This window comes from Armigeres subalbatus, unplaced genomic scaffold (genome assembly GCF_024139115.2).
Source record: "Armigeres subalbatus isolate Guangzhou_Male unplaced genomic scaffold, GZ_Asu_2 Contig1738, whole genome shotgun sequence".
Lineage (NCBI taxonomy): Eukaryota > Metazoa > Arthropoda > Insecta > Diptera > Culicidae > Armigeres > Armigeres subalbatus.
This window is the reverse complement of record NW_026942548.1, coordinates 11,292-27,032: the sequence shown is the minus strand read 5'-3', so window position 1 is coordinate 27,032 and position 15,741 is coordinate 11,292. Positions and strand designations below refer to the sequence as shown.

Genomic DNA, 15,741 nt, shown 5'->3' with positions numbered 1-15,741 from the left:
AGCCTCCTCATCCATTGCTCCGTTGCGATTGTCAGAGGAGGAAGATAGCCGCCTGCTTCAGATGTCGGGGATGATGGTCTAAGCACACGTTCATTAATTTTTGGTTATGTGTGTGTTATGGGAAAGCCCGAATGGCGCAACTTTGTTATTTCTCCCCTAATTTTTTGAACGCAAATTTTGCTACGGTACATTCGAGCCGGATGTGTTAGTTAGTTCTACCTGCCGCCGGTCGACCAACCGAATGAAAGCTCCCTACGACTTTGGAATGGAACATGGAAGCGAGTGTGAACGTTTGTAGATTTTTACTCTTCCAAACCAGAAAGCTGGTGGAAAAAAATGTAGCAGAAAAATGATAATAAGTTAGATCAGTTAAGCAGACGGAGCTAATCAAATTATGAACGATGCTAATCGAAACTGTGTGGCTTCATAGCTGATGGATGAAGTAGCCGAACCGAATTCCGAGTGTGTAGCTAATGAAGTGGTTCGACGTCTTAGGGAGGCATAACAGATTTAGGTTTGATACGTTGTTTCTATATCACGACAAATAGCGAACATTGCACTGCATACACGCTTTTATTATTTGACCTATCGCCAACAGCGTTTCTATAGGTACCTGAGAAGCACTACAAATTTTTCAATGAAAATAGGTTATTATATAAGTGACCTCTAATGCACCATGTGATGCAGCTCTAAAGCTTGCCAAGATTACAACTGAATACTAAGGGAGGGGGTATTCTGAAAAAACAATCGTGAGCTTGAGCTTGAGCTTGAGCTTGATTGACTGCTCGTAGTTGCTACTCCATTATGAGCAGATCAGCTGTTCTTGCACAGGGAACCAACAGATGTTTGCTTGGGACTAGCACACATCTTCAATGTACAAGTACTGGTGATCTCATTTGTTAGGTCATACTGGCGCCTGCCACGTCAGAATGCAAGTCAATATAGGGAAGGGGGAGGAAATGATGATGCAATCACTCGCCCACTGCAAGCCGAATATACCTCTGCACTTGCCACGAGTTCATGCGGAATTTGTTGGAATTTCTGGGTTAGGTTGGAGAGGCAGAGGTCCGTCTTGGTTAACGAGCTGCCAATGTGATAGATAGGAGAAGGTAACTGATGGAATTTCTAATTGGATGTAGGAAACGAGCTCTATAGTTCATTTCCAATTCTATCAGATTACTGATAGAATACTCAAGTTGAAGGTATAGGAATAATAATGGAAACGGTATGGAAGTCCATTTCCAGTTCTAGCGATTGCTAGAACATGAGAAATAAAGAGAAAGATACAAAGTAGGAGAATGGAACGGACCTGGGATTGAACCCACGACCTTCTGCGTATGAGGCAGAAGCATCAGCCATATGGCTACCAAGCCCGCTGGGGTATTCTGAAAAAACAATCGTTCAAAAAAACCAGTGAGTTTTCTAGGAGTTCTTTTTCGAGGAGTTCGTTGCCCAAAGGGCCAGAAAGTACATCAGTTTTCCTCTTCATTAGGGATCCACAGAAGGTCACCATTCATATTTTCTTGGTAAAATTGGGAAATTTAACGGATTTTGGGATCTAATAAGAATCAAATTGCATTTTACGTTTTTTTTCATTTAAGACTTTAGGGTCAAACAAATTCAAAAGCTCATTGGATGTAACTTTTTATACTAACATAGATAACTTTCTTAACGGATGACTCACAGAAGGGATCCAGGGTTCAATCAAAAGATTATTTTCCAAGTAGTTCAATAAGTGCTATTTCATGGCAATTGTACTACTACTGCATGCGGGCAGCAGAGACTATGTCCAAGAGCTTGACAAGAAAGAAGCGTTCTATGCACAGCTGGAGCAGACATACGATGGATGCCCACTGCGGATATCAAAATCGTCATCGGCGACATGAACGCACGGGTAGGAAGAGAGGCAATGTATAGACCGGTCATCGGACCGGATAGTCTGCACACCGTATCGAATGATAACGGTCAACGATGCATAAACTTTGCAGCCTCCCGCGGAATGGTAGTCCGAAGTACCTTCTTTCCCCGCAAAAGTATCCACAAGGCCACATGGAGATCACCTAACCAAGAAACGGAAAACCAAATCGACCACGTTCTAATCGACGGTAAATTCTTCTCCGACATCACTAGCGTTCGCACTTACCGCAGTGCGAATATTGAATTCGACCACTACCTCGTTGCAGTATGCCTGCGCTCAAAACTCTCGACGGCGTACAACACGCGTCGTAGTAGAACTCCGCGGCTACAAGACGGTAGACTAGCCCAAGATTGCGCGCAGCAGCTGGAAGTGGCACTCCCAACGGAAGAGCAGCTAGGCGCAGCGTCTCTTGAAGATGGCTGGAGAGATATTCGATCCGGCATTGGTAGCATCGCAACCGCTGCACTTGGCACGGTGCCCCCGGATAAAAAAAACGACTAGTATGGCGGCGAATGTGAGCAGTTAGTGGAAGAGAAGAATGCAGCATGGACGAGACTGCTGGAACACCGCACGAGGGCGAACGAGGCACGATACAAACAGTAGAACAGACAAATCGATTTTCCTGACGAAAGAGCGCCAGCAGAAAGATCGAGACCGTGAAGAGACGGAGCAATTGTACCGCGCTAATAACGCACGAAAGTTCTAAGAGAAGATGAACCGTTCACGTGAGGGGCACGTGCCACAGCCTGATACATGTAAGGACATTAACGGGAACCTTCTTAAGAACGAGCGTGAGGTGATCCAAAGGTGGCGGCAGCACTACGAAGAACACATGAATAACGATGTAGCAGACGAAGATGGCGGGATGGTGATGAACATGGGAGAACGCGCGCAGGACATAATTTTACCGGCTCTGGGTCTCCAGGAAATCCAGGAGGGGATTGGCCGGCTGAAGAACAACAAAACCCTTGGGGTTGACCGACTACCAGGAGAGCTATTTAAACACGGTGGTGAGGTACTGGCTGCACTGGGTCATTACCTAGATGATCAAGGCGACGATGGATCGGGTGATGTGCGTAGTTTGAGTTTCATGGGCATTCTCGAGTCCCTTCGAAACGCGCAGAAGGTGTAACTTAGGGCTTCCATTTTTCCCGGGAATCAACTTCCCGGGAAACGGGAAATGAAATAATAATTTCCCGGGATTTCCCGGGATCCCGGGAAATACAAAAACTCTCGAAACTAATTCAAATCGTAGTTTAAATTTTGCCGTAAAATATTCAAAACCATATTGATGAAAGAGTTGTTGAAAGCCTGAGAAAGTTTTTGTTCAGTTCGAAAATCGGTAACTACTTCTACAAAACGTTCGCCATGTCATAAGTATCAGCATCTGCTCTGGCTCAAGAGGAGGATCTACAGTGTCCTGATGAGCACTGTGTGCTACTTTTCCATAATTTTTTTGAAAACTTTTTCAGGTTGTATCCGAATTTTTTCCAGTTTTTGGACAACGACGGCTTCGAGAGATCCTTGAAATGCCAAACAGCAAGCATCAAATAGCAAAAGTTTTGCGAGTATTTGTTGTAAGAGTCAGTAAGACAGTTGTAATGATCGCATACTAAAGACCTAAAATCTGTTTTTCCATCAAGATCTGTTAGCCCACCAATATTATAAAATACTCAAATGAAATATTTCCGAAATATCGCAAAATACAAACGAGTCTTTGGAATATGAGTCTGTTCGGGGATTGAATCAAAAAAGATTGAAGGTCTTAAAAAACCTTTGACAATCCAGTATTTTGCGCTCGGTAATGGCTGCCGAGTGAATGCCTTTTTGACATTCAAGAGGTAGAAAATATTTACATATTGTGATCACTGTAGGCCTTGATTAATTAAATAACATTGGCACATCCTAGATTGGCACTCACCAGGTTGCATAAAAACAAAAAAAAACAAAATGTCAAATAATTTTCTGTATGATATTCATGGTTTTGGTACGTATTTTCGTCATGCACTTATGTTGTATTTTTTATTTTACCTTCTAGAAATATGAAAGCGATAACACAACGGCAGACCTAATATAGATAATCATGCAAAGTATTGAGTAATTTGTGCTAAAATTCGTGGAGGACACTAAGCAGATTTGATCTGATTTCAAACTGTTATCATTGTCGTCAAGCCTAGTTGGATTTTTCCCATATTTGGCCTGAATGTTTGAAATTGTATTCATGGATTAAAGTTAAGAATAATCGAAAGAAAAGGAACGCATGATCGCTTTCATAGTCCAATAATCTCAAGGTTCATTGAACAAACGCGTTAGAAGAATTCCACAATATTTTACCACGAATAATTTAGTTTATGAAATGAAAGAATGTCATTCGTAAAGAACCAATAAACACTCTTTGGTTGATGATAGGCACACTACATTGCGATGAAAAGAAGTAATATTTTGGTTGTGTTCATACATATTGGCGCACATGAGTAATTGGAAACAAAACTATCCAGCAGTCACCGTAAAGCGTCCTTTGTTTGACCTATTTTAAGCCTAAAAATAAGAAAATATTGAGTGAATTTATTAAAACTAATTTTATTAAACTAATTTTAAAATTAAAATTTATTAAACTAAAATTATATTTAAACGAATATCCTTGTTTTCGACAAACATAATTGACGTCTGTTGACTTTTTTGTTCTCCAAATTTTTATGATCCAAGGCAAACTAGATGAATTCCAATGTTTTCTACCTCTTGAATGTCAAACTGGAGGGAACTCACGCCGCCATACCGAGCGCAAAGTACTGGATAATAGGACAAACCTGCCAAAGCGGTCACTGCTATTGCCTGAATATCTGCGAACATTGGTAGCTCTGCTGTTTCACCACAGACACTAAATTTTTATTACTTCACAACGCTTACCGACGTTTGAAACTACTGAATAAACGAATGATAGATACAAACTGGTTCTTTGTCTCGCTAGTTAGATGATGCTAGTAAAAAAATGTAATTGATACCCCAAAATCCGTTATCATCAAATTAAAAAAAAAGACAATTATTACAAAATATTTTAGTATGCTCATTTCCCGGGAAATTCGGGAAACTGATACATAAATCCCGGGAATCGGGAATCCCGGGAAATATGGTTTCCCGGGAAATCGTTTCCGGGAATGGAAGCCCTAGTGTAACTTGCCTGCTCAGGGATTGGGGATCTCGGGGTCGTTTGGAACTGACTTGTCTCTCAAATCTCCAGCTGAGGACAAACCTATTGTGCAGGACCTGTTTTTGGTACACTTACCCACTGGTGTTTCGCTAATAGGTCGGCTGTTTAGTACGGAAAGTAATTTGGTTTCGCCGACGACATTGATGACATGACGACATTGACATTGATTATGGCACGTAACTTTGAGAGGATGGAGGAAGCCTACATCAGAGTGAAAAGCGAGACTAAACGGATTGGACTAGTCATCAATGGAACATGAACACTAGACTGGCCCAGGAAACAAAAAGTTGTCTAATTCCACGGGGCACCCCCCAGGATTGTGTCTTTGGGTGAGAAAATCAATCTCTGAAAATTTCAGCTCAATCGCTTGTTGCATAAGCTGGCGCATTTGATTTGAAGTTTGTATGGGGATTTCAGCCAAAATGTATAGGAAAATACACCTCCGTCACTCATTCGATCTGGAAATTGGTTCTGATTGCTCGATTGACCTCAGAATTGCAAAAACGGCAGTTGGTATGCCACAGAACATTGTATGATGATTAAATGAACTTTTATATAGGTTTCGGCTGATGTGATTCGATCAAAAAACCCAAAAATACACAAATCAGCTCCTAATAAATCAGCCGAAAATTAGTGCCGATATCGGCGTGCCAATATCGGCGAAATACGCCTGCGCATTGCGCGGATTCGTCGGCAGGAGGAAAGAGTTGGACGACGATTCAACACACGCCGACTGGAAGATGCCACGGTGAAACGGTCCTTCGTTGAAGAACTGGAGACGCGTGCTGCAGATATTCCGGAAGGTGGCAGCGTAGAAGACCAATGGACCACCATCAAGATTTCCTTCATCGCCACCAGCGAGAACAATCTGGGCGAACTGCGCACCCAGAGAAAACAATGGATCACCGATGAGACCTGGAGGAAGATAGAGGAGCGAAGAGAAGCCAAAGCCGCGATAGAGCGATCGAAAACCAGAGGAGCCAAAGTCTTAGCCCGTTAACGATACGCGGCTCTTGAGAAGGAAGTAAAAACGCTCATGTCGACGGGACAAGCGAGCGTGGGCAGACTCTCTGGCCGACAAAGGAGAGAGAGCCGTCGCAACCGGAGACATTCGCCTCCTCTACGATATCTCACGACGCTTAAGCGGGGCGAAGATGAATGCAACGATGCCTGTGAAAGACGCGAATGATCAGTTATTGACCGACCCAACTGACCAGCTGAAACGCTGGTTCGAGCACTTCGAACAACTTTTTCAAGTGCCAGGTATCTTAGTGAAGGTGCCCAAAAAGGGTGACCTGACTGTATGCGATAACTGGCGAGGCATTTTGTTGCTGTGTACCGTTCGCAAAGTTCTGTGCAAAATTATCCTAGCCCGGATTCAGGAGAAGATCGATGCGACTCTCCGGCGGCAGCAAGTCGGATTCCGTGCCGGAAGATCCTGTGTGGATCATATTGTCACGCTCCGCATCATTCTGGAGCAGGTCAACGATTCCAAGAGTCCCTTTACTTGGTATTCATTGACTACGGAAAAGCTTTCGACCGTCTCAATCACGAGAATATGTGGGGCGCCCTGAGACGCAAGGGGGTTCCTGAGAAAATCACCGGCCTCATCGAAGCACAGTACGAGGCCTTTTCGTGTAGAGTGCTGCACAATGGGGTCCTGTCCGACCCTATCCGGGTGTGAGGCAAGGATGTATTCTATCACCGTTACTGTTCCTCATCGTAATCGATGAGATTCTGGTAGATGCGATTGACCGTGAACCAAACCGCGGGCTGTTATGGCAGCCTATAACCATGGAGCACTTAAACGACTTCGAATTGGCTGATGACGTTGCACTCCTCGCGCAACGGCGCTCTGATATGCAGAGTAAGCTCAACGACCTTGCCGAACGCTCCTCTTCGGCAGGTTTAGTCATCAATGTCAACAAAACCAAATCGTTGGATGTAAACACGGTGACTCTTTCCAGTTGCACAGTAGCCGGGCAACCAGTGGAAAATGTTGAAAGCTTCCAATATCTTGGTAGCCAAATGGCGTCAGATGGCGGTACCAAGATCGACATAGGCGCACGGATCAAGAAAGCAAGGGCTGCCTTTGCGAGTTTAAGAAATATCTGGAAAACAGACAGATAAGTGAACGCACCAAAATACGAATTTTCAACTCTAACGTGAAATCTGTGCTGTTATACGCTAGCGAAACATGGTGTGTATCAGTGGAGAACACTCAACGGCTGCAAGTATTCATCAACAGATGCCTGCGGTATATAATTCGGGCCTGGTGGCCTCACAACTGGATCTCAAACAACGAGCTCCATCGTCGTTGTCACCAGAGGCCGATAGCAACAGAAATTCTTGATCGGAAGTGGGGCTGGGTCGGCCACACTCTACGTAGGGGCGGATACGAAATCTGTAAACAAGCATTAGACTGGAACCCAGCGGGACATCGCAGCAGAGGCAGACCCAGAGGCTCATGGCGGCGAAGCCTCAATAAAGAAATAAAAGAAGTCGACCGAAATCTAACCTGGCAACAGGTTAAAGCGATAGCCGGGCAACGCTCAGGATGGACATCTTTCAAGTCGGCCCTTTGCTCCACCGGAGGTGTACAGGATCCATAAGTAAGTAAGTTTAATCATGGAATCATGACACATGCGTGGGGTCCTTCAAATGCTACGTAATACTTATACATCTGATTTAACCCTTTCGTGACGTATGGGTCAATATGCCCAGCTTTTTAGATTGGCTGTGAAACATCACAGATGAAAGCAAGTTCCCCACTTTCTTCCGCATAAAATGTTTACCAAGATGTCGGCTTAACAGGAAACATATCGGATGTCAAGTTTGATTATGCCGGTGAGACCCAGATATCCGAAACCTTGGGAAAATTTCACTTCTGAGAGCAAGCAGATGAATTTGAAATGATTGGATCCTATACCGCATTGTTTGATAATTCTAAACACTCAATCACGTTGGAATACGAGATGTTCAAGGCTTTCCAAAATGTTTTCCAGTTCAGTTATCTACCATATCTATCAAGGCTTTCTTCGTCAGCAAATATCCAATCTGATTCAATAGGCATAAACACATAATGTAAACCCAATTTTCTTGAATACGAGATGTTCATGGTACTCCAAAACGTTCTCAAGTTCTATCCAAAGTATCTATCGAATCAACCAAGGCTGTTGCAATGACCTCAACATCAATATGTACCCAACCTGGTTCAATAAGCACATGTGCACTTGACTGACCCAGGATACGAAAATCTGTCGAATTATACGACCACACCAAACGGTGATTTCTCTGCAAGTTGCTCCAGGTATTTCTCTGGAAGTTCCTCCAAAAAATCAACTGGACTCATAGGAGTTACTCTAGAAATTTCTCCGGGAATTCTTACGAAAACTCCTCCGAACATCCATCTCAAATTATTTCCAAATATTTCTCAGTTAGTCTTTAGAAATATACTCAAGGAATTCCCTTATTTCCTTGGTGAATTTTTCACATTTCCTATTCCAGAACTTCCATCAAAAAATTATTCAGAAATTCCGGAAATTACCCAGTTGAATTTATTATATAACCACCCTGCATTTAAGATACGTATGTATTGTCCTATTCCCACATATAGACTGCGAGAGAAGGGAGAGCGAAAATATCCCCTGGTCCAGTGGCGTAGAAATAAACCGCCGCCCCCCACCCCCCCCGAGACAAAATTTATAGTAGAAATTTTTATTCAAAAAAAATGTTCAGATAATCTCTTTCGTTCCTCATAAATTTTGACGTTTACTGGCCTTGTTTTTTTCAAATTTCTTTGTAGCGAAAAAGAGACAAAGCAGTCCGTGCAGTAGAAACAAAGTGTGCTGTTTTTAGCCTGGTCGAATTCAGTGATGTGAGACAAGAATTAAAATTTCGATCGCAATCTCATTGCGCAAGTTTCTCCTTGGCCTTGGTGGCGGCAAGGAAGGAGTGAACGATATACCAGTGACACTTAAAACGATAGTGTTTGCACCGATCCGCGTATTCGCGACGTAATCCTGTTAACTGATTTAAGCGTAGTGAGGAAAGGGCTGATCAAGATTTTTTTATGTATACAGGTTATCCGACTTGTCAATATCCCCAACTCAGCCATCTTGGATTTTTGTATGGAATTTATGCTCGTTTGTTTACTTTTTGCACTGAAAATGTATGTTTCCCCCCCGCGCTGGTTATTCCCATCTACTGACGAAGTCGGATACATAAAAGTCGTACATAAAAAAATCTTGGGGCTGATAGCCCATTGTACTGGAGTAGAACATTTTGTAAAGCACTACGAAGAAAATTGTGATAGTTGTCAGATTTCTGTTAGACTTGAAGGACTGGACAGAGTGTATCGAGATTTCCTCAAGGTGCAAGCGGAAATCGAAAAGGGCACGCATCTAGCGGAGCGAGTTGGGTTTAAGGGCAGATATTGTGTAGCTAAAGGTTTTCTGCTGCCCAAGCGTGCAGAGGATCACAACCAAAGTGTCCTCAATACAACAGCAGATGTGCCGGGAAACTTCCATCTTCGGCTGCCACAAATTGATCTTCCCAAATTCGCTGGGGATTTTTCGAAGTGGCTATCCTTTCGGGACACCTTCACATCGATGGTGCACTCGAACGCCGACATTCCAACTGTAGCCAAGTTGCAGTCCCTCGAAGGAGAGGCACGTTAACCGTTCGAGACCGTAGACATCGAAGCCGATAACTATGGTACCGCCTGGGAGGCCCTACTCAAAAGGTATGACAATCGTCGTTTTCTCAAGAAACAGCTTTTCCGTAGCATCTATGACCTACCGGCGGTCAAAAAAGAATCCGCCAACGACCTGTATGATTTTGTGGACGAGTTTCAGCGGCACGTGAAGGCCCTCGCCAAGCTAAATAAACCCCATCGCCCACTGGGACACCCCCTGGTGAATATCCTCTCCTACAAACTTGATCCAGCTTCTCTTCGTGCATGGGAGGAGAAGACCAGCCAGGATGATGACGTCAAATTCAACGATTTAGTTGAGTTTTTGTACCAGCGTGTGAGCATCCTGAAGTCCGTAGCATCTGATATGTCCCATCGTTCCCAGCTCGGTCAAGCAAAGGTGGCCAGCACTTTTTTGCCTCCAAAAAAGCAGCTTTCGTCCAAGTTCACCACCACTGCGGTATCATCCGATAGTAAATTAAACGTTCCGTCATGTTTCGCTTGCTTCGAACGGCACTTTCTATTCCAGTGCCAAACATTCTCCAAGATGCCCGTCAGCCAAAGAAGAGAGCTGATATCCCAAAGGAAACTTTGTTGGAATTGTTTCCGAACCGGTCACCATGCTAGAAGCTGCTCATCTAAGTTTTCCTGTCGAACGTGTCGCGATCGCCACCATACGTTGCTGCATGATCCCATCCAGACTGTTAAGTCTCTGCTGCTCCTGCCGTGATGTCGAAACCCCATGACGTGATGCCCAATTCTGCCCTGCTGGTCAATTCGGAACCGTCTTCCTCCTCCCAACAAGTTAGCATGTCGGTTCAATTCCAAGCCAGCACGGTTCTTTTACAGACAGTTGCGCTCAAAGTTTTTTTTTTGTCTTTATTATCGAGACTTTCAGCCCGTGGCTGGCTCGTCTCGTCGCGCTCAAAGTTGTCAACGATCGCGGGAAGTCTTTCGAAGCAAGAGCGTTGTTGGATTCCGGTTCAATGTCGAACTTCATATCATCAGAGCTTGCCAATCTCCTTGCCGTCTCTCAATCCAAAGTTGATGTATCCGTTGAAGGAATTGCCATCGTGCCATCGCCACCACAGTCCGTTCAAGAGTAGGAACTTTCTCCACTAAACTTTATTTCTTCGTTAACGACCACCCCACCGCCAATTTGCCTACCGTTGAAGTCAAGCTTTCCTCCTTCAAACTCCCCAAGGTCGAATGATCCGATCCGTTATCCTATGCCCCGAACAAAATCGACCTCGTCATTGGTGGCGAAGTATATTGGGATCTTCACACGGGCAAGAAATTTTCCCTGGGTCCTGACTTGCCCTACCTCATCGAAAGTCATTTCGGTTGAACCTTATATGGCTCGACATCACCAGAATCTGTCGGGTCAACTATCCAGTTCTGACGCCCAACTGGATGCCACTCTCCAAAGGTTTTGGGAAATTGAAACGATTCCCAAACAATTCGTACACTCCGCTTCCGAAAAGATTTGTGAAGCATTCTGCGTTAAAACCACGTCCATAGATCCAAGTGGGCGATACATCGTTCGCCTACCCAGAACAGAAAATCCCCAAATCGAATTGGGAGAGTCAGAGTTGATTGCAGAGCGTCGATTCCTCGCTTTAGAACGCCGTCTAGAGCGAAATCTCAACATCAAGTTTGCCTACCATCAGTTTATGGATGATTACGAACGTCTTGGGCATATGAGACGGCTCGATGAACCGGTTGACAATACCAAGCTGCACTGTTACCTTCCCCACCATCCGGTATTTAAGCTCTCAAGTACCACCACGAAGACTAGGGTAGTGTTTGATGCTTCGTGTCAAACAACGTCAGGCAGCACACCCAATGACATTCTCCTTGTCGGACCGGTCGTTCAAGACGATTTTTTGTCGCTCGTTATTCGATTCTGCTTCCACCGCATCGCCCTAAATAGGAACATCGAAAAGATGTACCGGTTAGTGCTCCTTCATGAAGAAGACCAACCGTTGCAGCGCATCAAATTGCGTAGTAATCCATCCGACCCGATAACCACATACCAGCTACCGACCGTAACCTACGGTAAAGCCTCCACCCCTTATCTCGCCACGCTATGTCCGCGCCCAATCCACCAGTGAGGTGGGTGTGAAGCTCCTGGCTTCGAAATCGAAAACTTCGCCACTCGCTGCTCGACATACTATAGCCATACTGGAACTGTGTGCAGCTCATCTTTCGACGCAGCTGTACAAAAAGGTTGCGTCATCTCTCAAGACCGTTCCACCGGCCTTTTCCTGGTCCGACTCTACCACAGTGATCCGGTGCCTCCGTTCATCCCCAGGTTGTTGGAAAACGTTCGTAGCAAATCGCATAAGCCAAATTCAAGCAACGACTACTATTGAAAGGTGGAATCACGTAGCGGGTTCTGATAACCCCGCGGACGACATTTCCAGGGGACTGGATCCAGCCGATCTTCTCAAGAAAACGGTGGAATGGCCCGTCGTGATTGAAGCTATCTCCAGATCAATGGCCTGACGGGATAATTTCTGCAGCTGAATTATCGGAAGTCACCTACGAAACCCACAAAATTCCCATCGTTGCCATGACCTCCGTTCAACTATCGTTCAACGATAAACTGTTCTCCAGATACTCAAGTTTTTCGGCACACCGCCGTACTGTTGCATGGTCGTTGCGCTACCTCCAAGTCCTGCGTGACCATTAGGGTGGTTCAAAAAATCGTTTTTGCTCCACAGTGCTCATCTGGTTCTTTATCATGTTCTGAGTGTCCTCTGAAAATTTGAGCTCATTTGGAATAAAACTGATTTAGCACAAGCGATTTCAAGTTTGCATGCAAATTAGTATGGGAAAATTTATTTTTTCATTATACTGTTAATAACGCTTCCCCATGAGGCGCAGGTTAAAAGAAAACCTACATAGCTAAAAGGAATACTCAACAGCTTTCACCCAACGAAAATCGCATGTTGATTAATCGCCCCTATAATTAGTAATCGATTTTAATACAGGTTGCGAATCTTTAGTCATGATCGTTAAACTTCTTTCAGGGCATCACTGAAATGTGCAGTGCAACATAGTAGCCTGAATTTGTGTGTGCTATTTTTTGCGCCACGAGCAGCAATGTTGCCTGTTGAGGAGTTATGCAATTAGCTCCAGAAAACCACGATATAGATTAAATTCGATTACTAATTATTGGAACGATTAATTAAGATGCGGTTTTCACTGAGTGAAAGCTGTTGAGTATTCCATTTAGCTATGTAGGTTTTCTTTTAACCTGCGCTTAATGAGGAAGCGTTATTAACAGTATATTGAAAAAATAAATTTCCTTTTACCAATTTGCATGCAAACTTGAAACGACTTGTACTAAATCAGTTTTAATCCAAATGAGCGCAAACTTAAGAGGACACTCAGATCATGATAAAGAATCAGATGAGCGCTGTGGAGCAAAATCAATTTTTTGAACCACCCTAGTGACCATGCAATCTCTCGTCGCTGTTCTCATGTCAACATAAACAAACCTGCACTGTCTATGTCTGCTACTACCCCACTCAACTCTGGAGAACTCCAATCTGCCGTTCGAATGCTGTGTCGCTTGGCACAGCCGGAAAGCTTTCCTGAAGAACACAGCGATCTGTCCGCTGGTATGCTTGTTTCCAAATCCAGTCCGTTGAAGTGGTTGAAGGCCTACATAGACGAGTTCGAGTTGATCCGCGTCGGTGGACGCCTCCATAATGCCGATTTAACGGAACAAATAAAACACCCTGTTGTCTTTTGTGCCAAACATCTACTGGCACGTCTCCTTGCTGTTCAGTACCATAATACGCTACTCCACGCTGGGCCACAATTAATGTTGGCCAGCCTACGTCAAAAATTCTGGATACTGGGCGCAAGAAATCTCGCCAGAGGCGTCTACCATCAGTGCATTACTTGCTTTCGCAAACCAAATTAGATCCAGCAAACCGTCGCCGATCGTCCAGTTTCGCGCGTTGCTCCGACGCGGCCTTTCTCTGTTTGTGACGAAGATTATATACGTCAAGTCACCGATCCGGAAACGTGGTCCAACGAAGGACGAATCAACGATGTGTACCCAACAAACAATTTTAGCTGAATTAGCTAAAATCTAGCTAGTTTCACCTCGCGGCTAACGTCATTATCACATGTAATGAGTGTTTCAAAATATATGAATTAGTCGACAACCTCAAATCGCATCCTATCCATTTCCACCTCGGGACCAACAGCGTTTGGACTGCCACGTTCTCTGCCAGCCTTCAGGTACTTAGTTTTTATAAAAGGCCTCTTCCACTACTCTGCAATCTATACCAATGAAGTCGATGTCATCCACAAAACCAGGGAGCATATAAGACTTGTTAATGATTGTTCCATTTTGTTGCACACCAGAATGAATCGGATGTCTTTCCAGATATTCTGACGCTTGTTAATAGATAATCCAGCGCGGTACGAATTAGCCTAAGAACCTTTGCCACATTTCGTTCCGTTTCACTGAGTCGTACGCTGCCTTAAAATCTACGAGTATGTGCCCTTTCTTGTAGATAGCACATTTGAGGCCACCAAGCCAGCTCGAAGTCATTTCTTCCCCTCCCAAATCATTTCAATCCTTGGTGGTTTTTTTTTTTTCGTTCAGCCGGTCACTCCCAACTTGAAGAAGTTCGGCCGGCACTCCGTTCTTCCCAATGACCTTATCGTTCTTTTACTCTCGAACAGCGACAAACTCCTGGAGAAATAAAAACAATGGCAAATCAAGCTCAAACCCGCTAAAAACTGTATCCACCTGAATCACCTCTGACATGTACAATGAAGCAAAGGTTTCTTTCCTCAGATAAGCCTCCCAGTCAGCCATTCGCCACAAAATTTCTGCCATTCATAAATGTATTGTTGAACGAGCTACCCGATCACCCATGTGGCGTGACAAGCCGCGCGCTGTGAGACAGCATCCAATTTTGGCGTGACAGGCAAAAATCATTCATTCATGTGAGTGGCATGGACAGCGCTACTGAACGCTCGTCTAGTTAAGCATGTTCCCATTCACTCTGCCAACTATATGAATATTAATTAATAAGCTAAGGTCCTCGAAAAATCAGGGCACCGGCGTGATACCCCACAAGCACTTGTTGCTGCCGACGCCCGTCCGTGGCAGATCCATGCGCATCCGACGAGCTGGATTCAATCAATTAGGCACTGTTTATTTTACGGCCCGAAGCCACAAATCGGAAATCGGCTAGAGATAATTTCCGAAACCAATGTGATCAAAAGGAGCCATCCGCCTTGTCGTCGCGTCGTGCCGAGAGTTGTAGACAAGAAAGTCCCCCGGGCAAGGTTGCTCTGCTCTAGTGCTGGCGCTTCGGTTTCTTACCATCATAGGTCCTCCGATCCGGAATGGTGACGTCTCTAACGACAACGAGCATGTTGATGGCGATGATCACGGTTGTGGAAATTATCATAATGAGAGCGTGTGTAGCTTAACTGATTCAAACATAATCCACAGGTTCAAGTACTTACAGCATGGAATCAAATCTTCGCAGAGCATAAAGGGATTGACCCTCGACGGTCTGAATAGCAGGGGGAAGAAGTTGTTCGAGTTGGAGTACGTACAGTGGAAATCCCTTACTCCATTTTTCCATGTTACGGTGCCCATTCAACAGCAGCAGCACCACCACCACAAGCACAACGCGGTACACGGCCATGATGGAGTAGGGCATTCAGAGGCAGATGTTTTATGGGAAAAAGTAATTTCCATGGATTTTAAATCAACGCTCGAGTGTAACCAATCGGGGATGAATGCAACGGTGCTTGGGAGAGATAGAGAGCGATTCCGAATGAGGGCTCAAGAATGGCCGGATCGATTCGGGTGCTCTTTTGTTTGATTGAACTATGCAGCATTTGCCTACTGGAGAGGGGAAAACTATTCCGAATTGG

The 15,741-nt window shown here is 44.5% G+C and overlaps 2 protein-coding genes across 2 annotated transcripts in view; both read left to right on the top strand.

Moving 5' to 3' along the window:
* LOC134203281 (uncharacterized) overlaps nt 1-10,549 on the top strand; it is a 33,422-nt gene extending 22,873 nt beyond the window's left edge. The window contains exon 2 of the mRNA XM_062678155.1: nt 9,902-10,549. Coding sequence (XP_062534139.1) covers nt 9,902-10,549 — 648 coding nt within the window. The remainder of the gene's footprint in view (nt 1-9,901) is intronic.
* Nucleotides 10,550-11,174: 625 nt separating this feature from the next.
* On the top strand, nt 11,175-11,877 carry LOC134203280 (uncharacterized; the record flags this gene model as incomplete). Its single annotated transcript, XM_062678154.1, has 1 exon — nt 11,175-11,877. A coding segment is annotated over exon 1 (703 nt), but the record flags the coding sequence as incomplete, so codon positions are not given.
* Nucleotides 11,878-15,741: the final 3,864 nt, after the last annotated feature.